General features: G+C 32.8%; 1 protein-coding gene across 5 annotated transcripts in view; it reads right to left on the reverse strand.

Annotated features, from left to right (window-relative positions):
* The window catches only part of LOC113177492 (NEDD4-binding protein 2-like 2), an 82,804-nt gene that overhangs the window by 63,139 nt on the left and 3,873 nt on the right, over positions 1-15,792 (reverse strand). Inside the window, exons 3-5 of one of the 5 annotated variants that reach the window (XM_026382026.2) lie at positions 7,482-7,606; positions 3,208-3,296; positions 2,740-2,816 (exon numbers count right to left, since the gene is read on the reverse strand). In XM_026382026.2, the coding sequence (XP_026237811.2) occupies positions 2,740-2,816; positions 3,208-3,296; positions 7,482-7,606 (291 nt within the window). Of the gene's footprint in view, positions 1-2,739; positions 2,817-3,207; positions 3,297-7,481; positions 7,607-15,792 lie in introns of those variants that run through there. The other 4 variants (XM_077795148.1, XM_077795150.1, XM_077795149.1 and 1 more) reach the window with 4 other exon arrangements.

A 15,792-nucleotide genomic window follows, 5' to 3' on the forward strand; every position in this document is an offset into this window, starting at 1 on the left:
CTACCTATTCACCAAGCACGGTAATGCTTGCCTATAATCCTGAAAACTCAGGAAACTGAGACAAGTCTGAGGTCAGCCTCTGCAACTTAGCAAGACCCTGTCTCAAAATAAAAAGGACTGGGACTCAGTGGTAAAGCGTCTTTGGGTTCAATCACCAGTACCTTAAAAAAAAAAAAATCCAACTATTCATTCAGTGACCCAATGAGTATATATCCCCCCTTTTAATAACAAAATCAAAGATTATTTTTAAAAATATAATCATGCTACAGCAATCTGTATACGGGGTAAAAGCGGGAGTTCATAATCCACTTGAATCAAACCGTGTAATATGATGTATTAAGAACTATGTAATGTTATGAACGACCAATAAAAAAAAAAAATATATAATCATGCTCAGTGGTAAAGCAGTTGCCTAGCATGTATGAGGCTCTGATTCGGTCTATCCACAGCAGAGCCAAGAATTAAAAAAAAAAAAAACAAAGATTATGAGGTATTTTGAGTATTACAGAAAAATTGCATGGACTTTTAGGACTCATAAAAACATCTTTTAGGACAGGTTCCTATTACATTTTAAAATTTATTATCAATACCATACTAAGAGACAACAAATTGGCATCTCACAAACCCAATGTTGAGTTAAAGAAACAAGACAAATATACTCTATGATTCTAGTTTGAAAAAAGGCAAAATTAAACTATTGTATTAAGGTAGAGCTACTATGATGAAAGTTTAAAAGAAAAGTCAAGGAAGAGACTATGATTACCCAAGTAAAAATAGTAATTAGCTTTAGGGGATGAGAGGTAATTGTGACTGGAAAGAGGAATGTAAAGAGCTCTAAGGCACTAGTAATGCTCTCGTGACAAGGATGATGGCTAAATCCATATTTGCTTATAAGAATTTGGTTAAGCTATATATTTATATTTTAAGTACTTTTCTGTATGAGTTTATGACAACAAAAAGTTGTTTAAAAACTATTCTTGACTGTCAAAGAACTTCAGACAATTTATTTCACCCTCACAGTTTTCTGTAACCTGATTGGGACGTGGAAACACTCAGAAACATATTTTACACTTAATACTATAGTTCTCAATTTATTAATGCTTTTTTTATTTTTCCTACAAAATGGCTGCAAAAAGAAATATTTACTTTTTAAATCTGATGTTTACATTCAAGACATAAAAAAAGCAAAAAAGAGAACGTAGAAAAAAAATACAAGAGATTCAAGCTTAAAAATTGGCAAGATATGACTGAATCTACAAGGTACAAAATCAATGATTCACTTCTATACAATTCTATTCAATTACTTCAAAAGCCAAATTATGCTAGCTATCATAACAAACTGGCTTTGTTATTTAACATCAAATTACATTAAGAAATTAATAAATTTCAACAATCCCTCAAATGTAAATGAAACTATAACTATGGGACAATTTACACATACACTTATTTAGTATAACTCAAAAAGTTTTAAAATGTCTCCATCTTTCTGCCTCAGGTGTGATACATATACACAGCTAGGTAGGCAAAAATGCCAGATATTAGTATACAACTCATAAAACTCAGAAAAGTTGTCAAAGGAATGAAAGGCAAGGGGGAAAAGAATTAAATTAGTCAGATCCCCAAGAATAAAAGCTTGAAGACTAAGGATGTAGCTCAGTGGCAGAACATGTGCATACCATGTGCAAGGCTCTGGATTCAATCCTCAGCACCAAATTAAAAAAAAAAAAAAGGGAGAAAGGCTTAAAGTTGAAAAAGGGCAAACTGAAGTGGGAGGGAAAGAGTTATGGTTACATAACTCTTGAATATACAGAAACCACTGAATTGTATACTTCAAATATATAAAATTTAAGTAAACAACAGAGCTGTTTCCAAAAAATGGAGAATGAAAACAATGTGATAATTCAATGTGATGTGAGGAGAAAAGGATAAAGACAAACATAAACTGAAGAGCTGTGTTTTAAGTACTACAAATCCACAATCTCTCACAAGTCTTGAAATCTAATAAGTTCTGAAAACTCAGTTTTCTGTTAACTTGAATAGCAGAGAAACCTAACCATACCTGTACTCAGCAACACAACCTTCTCAGAACTGACATTAGATTGTGCAGAATCTTTCTTATTTTTAGATTGACTAGTCATGATTTGGTGAAGAAATACTAAGATGTTTGACTATGACATGCTGCCCCAAACTCCATAGGAATTCTGTGACTACATATATGCATTATATTCTCTTCCTAAAACCCAAAAAAGTCAGAATTCCAAGACATACTAATTATAAAGAACTTGGTATAGAATTATGGACCTATAGTAGTAAAGGTGGAAAAGAAGGAACAAGAGGAAATCACAAAGTAAAAAGGTAATGATGGGGCCTAAAAAGTAAAGTTGAAGGAGGAAGGAAAAGGCAGAGAATTAACCTAGCTAAAAACAGAAGGAAAAGTCCTAATTTTACCCTCAAAGTTTCCTGGATCTGCAAGAGCATTTAATAAACTGAAATCGTGTAGGAATTCACATTAAGAAAAAGCAACACACATTTAACAACAAAAATTAAATAAAATTCAGTAAGGCAAAGCTCCTCAAAAACCTTTAAGTCAATGTTTCTTTTAACAGAAAATAAAAAGTTATGGTCTCTATTTACAAGTAACAAAGATGACAAGCAAAAATGCTAGGAAACAAATTGACCAATGTAAAGGCAAAAAGAAAGAAAAAAGAGAAGGATTCAATAAAAATTCGAGTGCCTTACTTTTCTAATTCTTCAGGATCAAATTTCCACCAAGTTTCAGGTTCATGAAACTCTACTCTGTATCCTTTTCCTATGGCCTACAAAAAGGAAAGGAAGAAAACAAAACCCAGAGAATAGTTCTTAAAGTAAAAAAAGAAAGCAGACAGATAAAAATTTCATTTAGACAATTACCTCTAAATTTGTTCAACCAAGAAAAATGCAACTTCATAAAATAATATGGTTTGTAAAAATTTAAGACTACTCAACTGGACAAATTCCAGTTACCATCCTCAGGTCTGGGAGAACCAGTAAGACTAGCATATTCCTTCATAAGCAAAACTCCCAATTTCTTAAAAACTAAGCAAACCAACAAACCTCTTCAGAAAATAAAGACAAATATTTTAATAATACGATCAACTTAACTAAAATTTCAGAATACAAAGAATTGAAAATAAAAAAATTAAAATGCTTCTCATATCTCATATTTACCATTTCCACATAAGGTTTCATTTCCCAAGCTTGGGTATTAGTGTTGTCTATTATAACTGGAGATCTTCCCTGATCGATAGCTTGTTTTGCTGAAATAAAAAATAAATTTAAAAAAAAACAGAAATATTAGGTTAAAATTCATAAAATTTAAATTCTCATTAAGAAAAAATACCACATCTCTGTATTTAGAATCAAAATTGCATAATTTCTCAAGTCAGTGCCATGAAAAAAACAAGGATTCCACTAGATTACAAGAATTACGTGGGCTAGGGTTACATAGCTCAGTTGGTAGAGTGCTTGCCTTGTAAACACAAGGCCTTGGGTTCAATCCCCAGCACCAAAAAAAAAAAAAAAGGAATTAAGAGACATAACCACATGCCAAGTGTATTCTCTGAAGTGGATGCTGGTTTTAACAAACTGGTTGTAAAAAACATTTTGAGGGCATTTTGTTAACTTACAGCTAATTAAGTCTTCAGTCCAGAGCTAACTTTCATTTATAGGAAATAAAGAAGGTAAATGAACAAGTTATAATTGATATGGACTGAGTATGAGAATAGGTGAAAATTTACTAAAATAGGAAGATAAAAATTATTCAAACACCAAGTTATAAGGCAGTAGTTGCATATTATCTTAAATAGGTCAAAATATAGGAAGGGTAGGATGATCTACTAAGATGCTGCAAATGTTTATCTACAGGTGGTGAGAATATTTACACTTTATTTGTATTTTCTAATTTTCTACAATGTACCAATAATGCTTCTGAAATAAGAAAGACATACATATTTAAAAAGTTATAGATTTATCATTACTTTCCAATATAACTTTATACCAGGTGGCTAAATACCATAGTTCAACTGATTTTATGGATTTCTTAGGAATATTATTTTCAAAAGGGAGTTGAGGTAGAATAAAACTTTCCTAAACTGTATCTTCCTATTCCAAAGCCATTACGTAAGAATCATTGTCACAGCAAGCCACTGTCAATGACGTGTATATAAAAAAAGAACTTCCAATAAAACGTAAAAGGCTAAGGCAAAATGCATGTGAGACTCAGAATTCAGACCAATAAGTTCAACATAATGAAAACATTTAAACAGAAATTTAGGGCAAACGGAATTCTAAAGGTTAGTTAAGGAGTAATGACTATGGTGGAATACATACTTGGAAGATATTTCTAAACACCAAAAGAAATTTAGAAGGCCTTATCATCTATAAGTGCTGGCTTGGGGCTAGCACCAAGATGCTATCACCTCCCAGTGTTTTATCTCCAATCATAAACAGTGTTCGAATCTTCCACTTAAAATATCTTATTAATAAGTTTCTTAATATCTAAAGTTAGACTTAAACATACAAGGAGTTATATTCAAGAATAGCGTATAATTTTTGACTTGGGAGTAGAGATTATCCTCTTTCCACAAATAATCCAATATCACAATCCACTGCATTCCATGAAACTAGAACACCTAAGTAAACGTTTGCTAACCAAATAACAAAGAGTGTTCTTCAACAAATTAACTACCATACTCTAAGAAAGAAAAATGACACTTTGAAGATGTTTTCAATTTTGTAAGTGTTCTAAATGTCAATTCTTCTAGTAATAAATAGGAGGATGAAAGATTCTCCCATAATGGTGCCTGGCATCTAAAATTATTCAATAAATATTTGTTGAAAAGGGTAATTTTGCCCAAATAATATGCCATGCTTATAACTCAAAATGTCTAACAATTGCTAGACATGCTTACCTTGGAAGAGGTAAAAATCACCTTGGAAAAAGCCATATTTGTTACATTGATGATAAAACCAGTAGTTTATTCAGACACCATTATAACATTCAGCAGGTATAACTAGCATAATTCACACAGCATAAAAATTTTAATATTCTACTTAAATATTGCAAAAAGGAAAAAAATAAGTCTCATACAAACCTCCCAGTCCAAACGTACACTGGTTCTGCCCACTATTTTTATTCATTCCATTTTTAGCCTACTTTAGACCAATAATTCCAAACATCTTTGGAACTATAATGTCATTATTTGATTTAAAAACAATGACATTTAAAAAATTAAAAGAATTTTAGATTTTTATGCCACTGTCTGGATTTGGAGAAATCCTAGGAGGTCACAAAGCCAATATATGCTGAGAATCTCTTAAGTGAAATGCTTGGGACCTGAAATATTTCAGATTTCAAGAATTTTTCAGATATTAGAATACTTGCATAGACTTTACAAGATAAGCATCTCCAAACTGAAAATCTAATATCCTAAATGCTCTAATACCTGAAATTTTTTCAAAGCTGAAAGGATGCTCAAAAAAGTTTCAGATTTTGGAGCATTATGGATTAAGATTTTTAGATTAGGAATGCTCAAATTTATTTGTCAATCAACATTTAAACATTCCTGTGAAAACATGAACTGTAACAGAAAACTTTAAACTCAAAATATCTTCACTGAAATTCCTTATTCTAAAAAATTAATAATAAAAAAAAAATCACTCGTGTTTTTCATATATATACTATAATTATGGCCCATCCTAGTTGGTAGCTTTAGTTGTAAGGAAGTTCCTCATTACAGAAGAATTCTAGCCCCTAAATATGAAAGGAACAACAGACCTAGAAAATCAACATTTTGCAACTGTTGCCTGATTTAGAAAATAATATAAGGTTGATAGGAAAGTTGATAATGGGGAGAACAGGCTGTCCCTTTGAACTATTTTCATCAATTTTGCCATCAATATAAGAGTAGAACAACCAAACCTGTACTTGTTTAAAAAAAAAAAAAAAAGCTGAACATAACCAAGACTCCAATGTAGAGCTAATTTTCATTTACAGAAAATGCAGAAGAAAGATATACAAATTAATTGGCTAACAACAAGTTAAATGGCTACCAAGACAACTACAGGATGTAAAACATTCTACAGGCACTAGAGTTTTAGCTCAGGGGTGGAGTGCTTGCCTAACATGTGTGAGGCACTGGGTTTGATTCTCAGCACCTCATATAAATAAATAAATAATAAAGGTCAACTGACAACTAAAAAAAAACTCTATAGGACAAACAACCCATTTTTTATAATAGCATGAGAGTTAAAGAGAGAATTAAACATAAAACCAAGTCTACTGAGGACCTTGTTTGGATCCTGATTCAAACAAAACAACTATTAAAATCTTGATAACAAAAATCTGGGTGATAGGTATATGAGATTCATCATACTCTCAACGCTCTGGGTTCAAAATTTCTTATAATAAAAGCTATTAGTTTAATCAATACATTCATCTTTAAAAAATAACTTCTAGTATCTGAAATTTACTTACATAATTCTAGATCTAGATCAATGGTTTTTAATTCTGACTGCACATTAGAATCACCTGAAGAACTTCCAAAAAAAAAGAAAAAAGAAAAAATACTAATTCCTAAGCCCCAACCCATGTCAACTAAGCCAGAATTGCCAAAGAAGAGGCCCAGTGATAACTTGTTGTTTTAAGAGGTTCTCCCCAAGTGATTCCCCCTAAATGTGAAGCCCTGGTTAAGAACCACTGTTCATGATGAAAAGAAACTGATTCGTGTCCTCTAAAAAACTTATTAAGTAGATTTCTTTTTATTTATTTGTTTGTTTGTTTTTTAGTTGTAGGTGGACACAATACCTTTATTTTATTTTTATGTGGTGCTAAGGACTGATTGAACCCAGTGGCTCAAGGATGCTAGGCGAGTGCTCTTACCTCTGGGCCACAACCCCAGCCCTTTAAGTAGGTTTCTTTTAGAACAATATTAATAAGAAAAACCTTTCCCTCCCCAGTGCTAGGGATCAAACCCTCAAGCAATACTAGGCAAATACTCTACCACTGAGTCAAATCCCTAGCCTGAAAAATACTTTTAATATTCATAGGTATTTTAGTAAAATTTAGAAAACATTAGCACTATTCTCAGGAAAATAACTTTTAAAAGATACATCAACAGTATCAGAGTTCTAAAAATTCATTCATAAAGCCAAAAATAAAGCCTATCAAAATATCCCATATCTCTATTATTTTGCCAGCTTATATCAGAGTACACTACAGTTGACAAAATGTTTTATGTAAATTCTCTGTTTTTCACAACAACCTTCATCAGGTAGACAAGTATAATTATCATCAACTCTTAGAGAAGAAAAAACTGGGTCTCAAGCTATTAAAAATGGTTGCCAAAGTCACTTAGCAGGTAAAGTCTAAGTCAAAATAAAACTTAGGTCTTCTGACTCCCTAGTCAAATATTCTATCCCAGGAGACTTGGCCCAAAACAAACCTCTGTTCTGGTTCCAGTCATGGGCATCACCAAGTTGATTAACATTATACCTGTACCCATCTTGATGGTGAAAATAGTCATCAGTGCTGAATACAATGCCATCACGACTCTGACCAAGCAGAATTCTGTTAACAAAAGAAATCATAAAGGTGCCATTTATAAAATCTATAACCACCAAAAGAAACCACACAGGAAAGATTTTTTTTTTTTTAATCTTTAACCATATTTCAAACAGAACAGCACAGGAGCTGAACAACCTCAATGAGCTTTCCAATTTTAAGCATCATGCTTAAATCTACACAATTACAGTCAATTTCAAAAACTTTTAAAATCAGCATTTGTATTGCAACTTTTAAAAAACACTATTCATGCAATACCAAAACAATATCAATTATTATTCATGTTTTAACTTCAGTATACTTGTACAAGATATCCCAAACTGCTTCAATTTAGTACAACCTAAAAAGGTTGTAGGATTAAGCCAGTAATTTATCTGGGAAAAGCTGTATTAGACCAAAACAAGCTCTGATAAACTCATTTCCATGAAACACAAAGATAATATGACCCAGAAGTGAGAGTTAGAAAATAGCCTGAGATGAAGGGTTGTAAAACAACCTATGAACCCACTGAGTACAATCTTTAATGATTAAAGTATAAACTTCAATGAAATTATCATTAAACACTAAATATAAAATAAATTCTCAGATCAGGTCAATGATAATAAGCTTTGTTTTGAAAATGATACCACCTTAAATTTTCAAGCACATTGAGATTAACACAAATTAAGAGTTTCAGAGAATTCTTATAACCAACAAAGACTGGGAGGGTGCTAAGGGAAACCACAGAAAGATTACAAACTGAATCCAATATTAATAAAAAGTATTTTGCTGTTTGTACTCCCTTTCCTAGTTCATTCTATAATTGTGAAGGAGTTGGGGGGGAAGCAGATGGTGGAAGGGCTGAGAGTAAAAAGAATATTATTCTGGGATGATTCAAAAAATGTACTTCCTACTAACAAGTAGTAGGAAGGATTCAACTACTAAGATGACAAATGTCATCTCTCCTTCCCACAGCTCATAATAAAACATACAAATTTTATAATAAAAATAAATCATTTGTATCAAAATAAAAAGACTTTAAATGTGTATTTCCACTTACAGAATCAAAGTTCAAATTACTTCAAATAACTAAATGAAAGTTAATTGTTTGGGTTGTTTGCTTTTTTAGAGGACTTAAATTGTTGGGTTTTTTTGTTTTGTTTTTTTAAACAGCCACGATTTTCCCAGAATATTTCTTAACATATTTGGCATATACTAGAATATAAAAATGTCATAATATTAGCATTCTAACTAGAGCTTAATCACCTAAAAAAGAGATTTTTACTACTTTATTAGCAGAAGATTTTTACAATACTAATAATATATGACTATATTATTTTTATATCCAAGAAATGATTTTATTTATTTTTGTACCAGGGATTGAACTCAGAGGCACTTAACTACTGAGACACATCCCCAGTCTATTTTTTAAATTTTATTTAGAGACAGGGTCTCCATGAATCCCTTAGGGCCTCACTAAATTGCTAAGGCTGACTTTGAACTCACAATCCTCCCATCTCAGCCTCCCAAACTACTGTGCCACTGCGCCCAGCTCCAAGAAATGATTTAAATTCTCCAAATTTAAAACAATAACAATAATAAAAAGGTAGGGGAATATACTAAATTAATTTTTCCATTAAATCAGGTCGACATTAAACATGAACAAACCTCTATAAAGACCATCTTCTTAAATACAAATCATAATTACAGTAAGTTGAACTTGGAGACTTTTTCCTCCGGATAGCACAGATTATGCATCTTTTTTTCAAATTTATCTCAAACTATGAAGATTTTGAAAACTTCAAAAAATACCAATATGAACCTAGAACTATCTGATGTCATCTAACCTCCCCAAAATTTTTAAGAATATGAGTATTTTCAAAATTCTTATCATCAGGCTGTGTTGGAATTCTCTCAAAATTCAGCTGAAGTACTAAAATTGATTCTCAAAATGTTAAAATTTGGAACTTTAAATAAGACAAATAATCAGATCAAAGCCCAGGGGCCATTTGATTTTCAAAACAACAGCTATCCTTTTGTAAATCTATCATGTGCCAAATATCTATGATCTCATTTAATCCTCAAAAACCTGCCAATTTGATAAACAAATATTAATTTAGAAAAGAATGACTTCAGACATTAGGTCACCAGGGTTACATGGATAGTAGTGAGAAAACCAAAATAAGATTCCCTGTCCCCCAAACCAATGGCCTACAAGCATCCTTGCCTCCTGATATTCAAACCTTGTTAAATCCTTCCCTGGAGGAGTGGCTAGATTTAGTTACTATCTCCTAAAGAACAGAATATGGCACAAGTGATTAGATGTCACTTCCAAGATCACCAAACAAACAATAACAACAAAAAAAATACTTTATCTTAAAACTGCAGCATATGTGCTTGTCTTCTCATTTGGAAAGAAACCAACTGTCACATGAACTGAGAGAGATCTCAAAAGCAGGCTCCAGCAAGTAATTGAGGTCCACAATCCAAGACAGTTCACAAGGAACTGAGTGCTGTCTACAATTTTGTGAGAGCTCTTTGAATCAGATGGTCCCTCTATTACAGCATTTTGTTAGAGACCTTGAACCAAAGGCACCCAGCTAACCATCCCTAGACTTCAGACCTACAGAAACTGTGACACAATAAAAGTTTATTGCATGGTCATGAATAACACACTCTGTGCTTGTTTCTTGCTTAAGTAAGAACAGGTGAACCCTGTTCCCCCACCAAAAGACCTACCTACAAGCGTTCATTTTCATAGTTTTTTAAAAAATTTCTAACTACACATTAATTTTTAACATATTCATGTGCATTTAAAATTGGAATTTCTTAAAAAACATTAAGTAAAACAGACACTTCATGAACCCTTTACCTCCCTATCTACTGAGCAGCTAGCTGTGCATATCCACTAGTCCAAGACCACTTTACCCCAGCATTTCATTCCCTAAGTACTCCTTGAATTAAGAATAAAAAGACTACATGAGGAAAGATATATTTCCTTTGGAATTAAACTGAGATCTACATCTTCCAAAAGAATGGTTACAAAAAATAAATCTTTTCCATCTCTCTTTATACCAATTAGTTCCTATGGCTGCTGTTAACAAAGTACCACAAACATGGTGGCTTAAGACAATAGGCATCTGGCAGGAGGATGGTACACTCCTGTAATCAATCCCAAATGCCTACAATCCTAGCTACTTGGGAGGATCCCAAATTCAAGGCCAGCCTGGGCAATTTTGTAAGACCCTGTATCAAAATTAAAAGGGCTGGAATGTAGCTCAGAGGTAAGAGTACTTGTCTAGTAGACCTTGAGTTCAATCCTCAGTATCACAAAATTAACAAACAAAAAACTCCAGAAATGTATTTATTAATTTATACTTCTGAAGGTCAGTAGCTGAAAATCACTTTCACTGGGCTAAATAAACAAGGTGTCGTCAGGTCTATATTCCTTCTGAAGGCTCAAAGAGAATGTTTTTCTAGCGTCTAAAAGTTAACACACCTTGGTGTGTGAATCCTTCTGTTTTAAGTACAAAGCCAGCAATGGATCATCTTCTCTCTTGACTTCTGTCCTTAAAATAATCTGACTGATTCCAATGCTCCTGTCCTCCCAATGTTAAGAACCTTTGTGATAACCCGGGATAACTGCCTCATTGCAAAACCTTTTTAATCGCATCTGCAAAGTTCCTCAGTAACGTATGCACAGATTTCAGAGACTGGACATGGGCATCTTTGGAAACGTATCACAGTAAACACCCATAATAGGTTTTAAAAAACAGACAACAAAAACCTGTTCTCTTAAATCTTCTCATTTTTCCCTTCTTGGATGGTAAAAAAAGAGCCCACTGTTTTACTTCTGTCCAAACTCAGATTATTAAAAAAAAAAAATTCAATTTCCTCCAACTTTTTTTAACTTTTATTCATTTATCTATCTAGAAGTTATTTTGTGAATGATATAAAGACAGCTTTTAAGTATTATATCCCAAACTGATAGTGAAATATCCGATTATTATTTATGGAACATTTTCCCCTACTGTTGTAAAATGCCATATTTCAACATATACTCCCTTCTCTATATGTAGGTTTCTGGATTCTCTAATATTCTGTCTATTTTTGCCAGTTTTTGCAATTTTAATTAATTATAGTTTTAAAAATATATTTTGAGGGGCTGGGGATGTGGCTCAAGCAGTAGCGTGCTCGCCTGGCATGCGTGCAGCCCGGGTTCGATCCTCAGCACCACATAAAAACAAAGATGTGTCCGCCGAAAACTAAAAAAATAAATATTAAAAAAAAATTTTTTGATAGATGATAGAATCTCTCATCATTTTTTTCAAACTGCCCTTGTAACATTTACATACCAAAGGAACTTTAGAATGGCTTATCAAAATTAATACAATATTCTTTTGAGACTTTGAAAGTTTCACTGGATTTATAAATCAATTAGGGGATACTTTTCATCTCTACTTTAATGGTTTGTTCCACTTTATTGTGTTGTCTTACAGATAAACATGCTATAACCAAAACTATTTTACAGTAGGTCCTCCAAATCCATAGTTATAGATTCAACTAGTCAGGGTTAGAAAGTATATTTTAAACCTGTTAGGTTTCTGTACTGGGGATGTAGCTCAGTGGAATAGCACTTTCTTATCATGTGGAAAGCCCTACACATACACACACCCCAGCAAAAAAGTTACATTGTAGCTGATATACACTATCTGGTTAGGCCTAAGATAGGTGTATCTGTATTGCTCCAGTTCCCACTTTTTTTTTCCTTGTCATTATTCCCTAAAGGATATAAGGACTTACATAGCATTTACATTGTATTATCTATTACAAGTCATCTGGAGATGATTTAAAGTATGCTTATGTACATAAGTTATATACAAACACTACATTGTTTTACACAAGGGGATTAAGCATCCAAGGAATTTAGAATCTGCATGAGATACTAGAACCAATATCCTACACATACCAAGGGACAACTGTATACCTCTGAGTATCTCTCTCACAATCATCAGTAAAGACAAGGTGTCTTGAGCACTTACATTGATGGAAGTGTGTTTTGTGAAAGAATAGGGAGCTTTAGGATTTTTTTGAACTTCTGAAGTTCTAGTTCTAACACTTACAAGACAATATGAACTAAGAAAAATATACTGAGCCATTCTGTATCCTCATCTATAAAATGAGAAATTAATATCTACCTCTTTTAAGAAGAGTACTTCTGCTCTACAGGCACTCAACAGGTATTACCATGGCTGGCTCTCTGCATGCAATCTAAAATATATTCAAAATGATTATAATTTGCCTTAACATACTTTAGCTCAGACAGTGTGAGATCATTTTGATGATTTAAACTCCATCCTAATCACAGGTAAAGAAATCATATCCTGGGTGGTCTTGCTAGCTAAGCACAGAAACAATAAAAAGGGGCTCTAAGAATTTACTCCAAGTGCTTATCTCTGATCAACTCCAGACATCTTATTAATAATGAAAAGAATGGCTTTGTTTTGGATTTTTTTTTGGGGGGGGGGGTCCTGGAGATTGAACTCAGGGACACTCAGTCACTGGGCTGTATCCCCAGCTGTATTTTGTGTTTGTTTGTTTGTTTAGAGACAGGGTCTCACTGAGTTGTTAGTGCCTCACTTTTGCTGAGGCTGACTTTGAACAGGTGAATCTGCTTCAGCTCCTGAGACACTGGGATTACAGGTATGCATCACCACGCCCAACCTAATGGCTTGTTTTTGAAAGTATACTCTCACTGGTAAAATTCGTAGAGTACAGGATGAAGACTAGCTAAAATACTATAAATTCCCCTGTGCTTCCTCTTTGCATGAATAGTGGATAAGAATCTAATAAAATATGTAGTCCATTTCACTGGGAACAACTCCCAAAATTTGATCTCTAAAAGGTTCTATAACCAACCACTGTATCAAAGGATTCTGTCTGCCTGATACCAACTACAATGGTTAAAAAAAATTCTACCCCTAAAATAATGTTTAATTCTGCCTCAAATGAACCTTGCCAGTTGCCAAAAAGGATGTACTTGTGTTCAAATTTAGAATTTAGTCTAAGATCTGTTTTCATTAAAACCTGATAGGAAAGCTATGGGGAAACAACTAATCTCATCCACTTAAAACCAAAATGGTTTATGTCAATTATCAATGAATAATGCTATCTTGAAATCAAATGCAAATACTACATAAACTCAGAAGAATTACTGAGAACTGAGATGATAAAGCAAGGCCTCCAAAAGTGAAGGCATTTTATAGAACTTTTATGCAGAATCCTGAGAACAAAAGATGATCAAACCTACAAGACCTATAGGGGAAAACAGGTACAAGCCCAACTGCAGAAAGAGATGAAGATTAGAGAAGTGGGTAAGGGCTAACTTAAGGAAGGGGACTTGAACACCATTCCAAAAGAATTTGAGCTTTATCCAACAGCCTATACTCATTACCACATATCAAAACTGCTGTCTTTTCATTTAGTATTCCAAATCAGCTTGAATCTGATCTCCCAATGTACACTTTTCTTTCTTCAAAGCTTTTTTTGAAAGGTAATTCCTACATGAAGCCATTCCTTACCAGAAAACATGTTTTTATATCCAATCCCAAACCAACATTACTTATTTCAAAAGCACTGACCTAAAGAAGTGCTCCTGCCTTTTTAACCAAGTCCTTGAATTTGGAAGTCAAGTACAGGACTACATATATATATATGCAACAGACATTAAAATGAAGGTATAGAGAAAAACCAACACTATTATTTAACTCCTCATTTGTTCTTTTTTTTTTTTTAACTTTTCCTAAATTAGGCTGAAACTTCTTTTAGCTTATGCTCCTATGAAATGAAAATACAACCTATCTCACAAGTTTTTTACATATGAAAATACTCTGTAAATTGTAAATCCTGTCACAAATGGTACTTATTGATATTGAACTTCCACTCTCAAATCATACACCTATCCCTTAAATAAATATACAGAAATAGTAATCATTTCTATCATCTCCTACACAATTAGGTTTTCTTGAAGTTCTATTGAATTACCACTACTTTATTCACATGCAGTTTCAGCAAATTCTAATATGTTGCCCTAAACCTAACTTTTCTTTCTTATAGGCCTTTTGTACTCACACCTAGCTAAGTGGTCCTAACTAGCAGATCCCTTCATCCAATTTACAAATTTCAGCTATTTCCTTTGATATGACATCCTAAATCTAGAAAATAGTCATGTTTATGAAATAACTTCTCTCCTAATTTCTTTCTCAAGAATTTAAATTTCATTTTCTCTACAAAATTCTCCCTATTAAGGTAAAAGGAACCAAAATGCAAAGTCCAAAGTTTAAATTCAAAGATCACTGCTTATAATCTAGAGTAAAATATCTATATTATAAATTGAATCTTTCTCTATTTTTTTCTGAAGAAACTTAAGATTGTTTAGATCTTCTTATAAGTGAATATAAAATATAGGCAAAACAATTCCGTAGACATTTTTTATCCTCACCCAAAGATATCAAATAAATTTTATTTTTGTCTTTGGCATGAATCCTATATAAACTGCAAAAAAAAATGAATTGCTTTCTCTGAGCTATTTTTTACAACTGTACATTCAACTGCATCAATGTTCTGTTTAAAATGTAAATAAAAGCTGAGATAGTGGCACATGTCACTTGGAAAGCTGAGGTAGGAGAATCATAAGTTTGATGCCAGCCTCAGTGACTTAGCAAGGCCCTCAGTAATTTAGAAAGCCCTTGGCTCAAAATAAAAAATAAAAAGAGCTGGAGATGTAGCTCAGTGGTAAAGAGCCCCTGGGTTCAGTCCTCAGTACTAAAGATAAATAAATAAGTACAACTAAATAAAATCAGGAATTTGAAATGTATTGTAATAAAAAAAATTGCTCTCACTCCATTAATTCAGATAATTCTCACTTCAAATTCCTTGAATTAAAAACAAAACAACAACAAAAAAAACCCAAAAGGGTTTGTTTACTCTTCCAGTCAGTGGTATGAACATGACACAGAAAGCTGAACTCACTAAAAATGCCTTTCCTTGGATTATCTCATTTGTTTCTCAAAATAAATCCAGAAAAAAAAATGTTAAATGACATTCATTCCATAAACAGACAGTAAAACTCACCCAATGTCACAAATGAAATAACTGAATCAAAGCCCAAAGCTGAGTCCAACTTTTCAATAGCCGACTTAAAAAGGGAAGGT

This window comes from Urocitellus parryii, chromosome 2 (genome assembly GCF_045843805.1).
Source record: "Urocitellus parryii isolate mUroPar1 chromosome 2, mUroPar1.hap1, whole genome shotgun sequence".
NCBI lineage: Eukaryota > Metazoa > Chordata > Mammalia > Rodentia > Sciuridae > Urocitellus > Urocitellus parryii.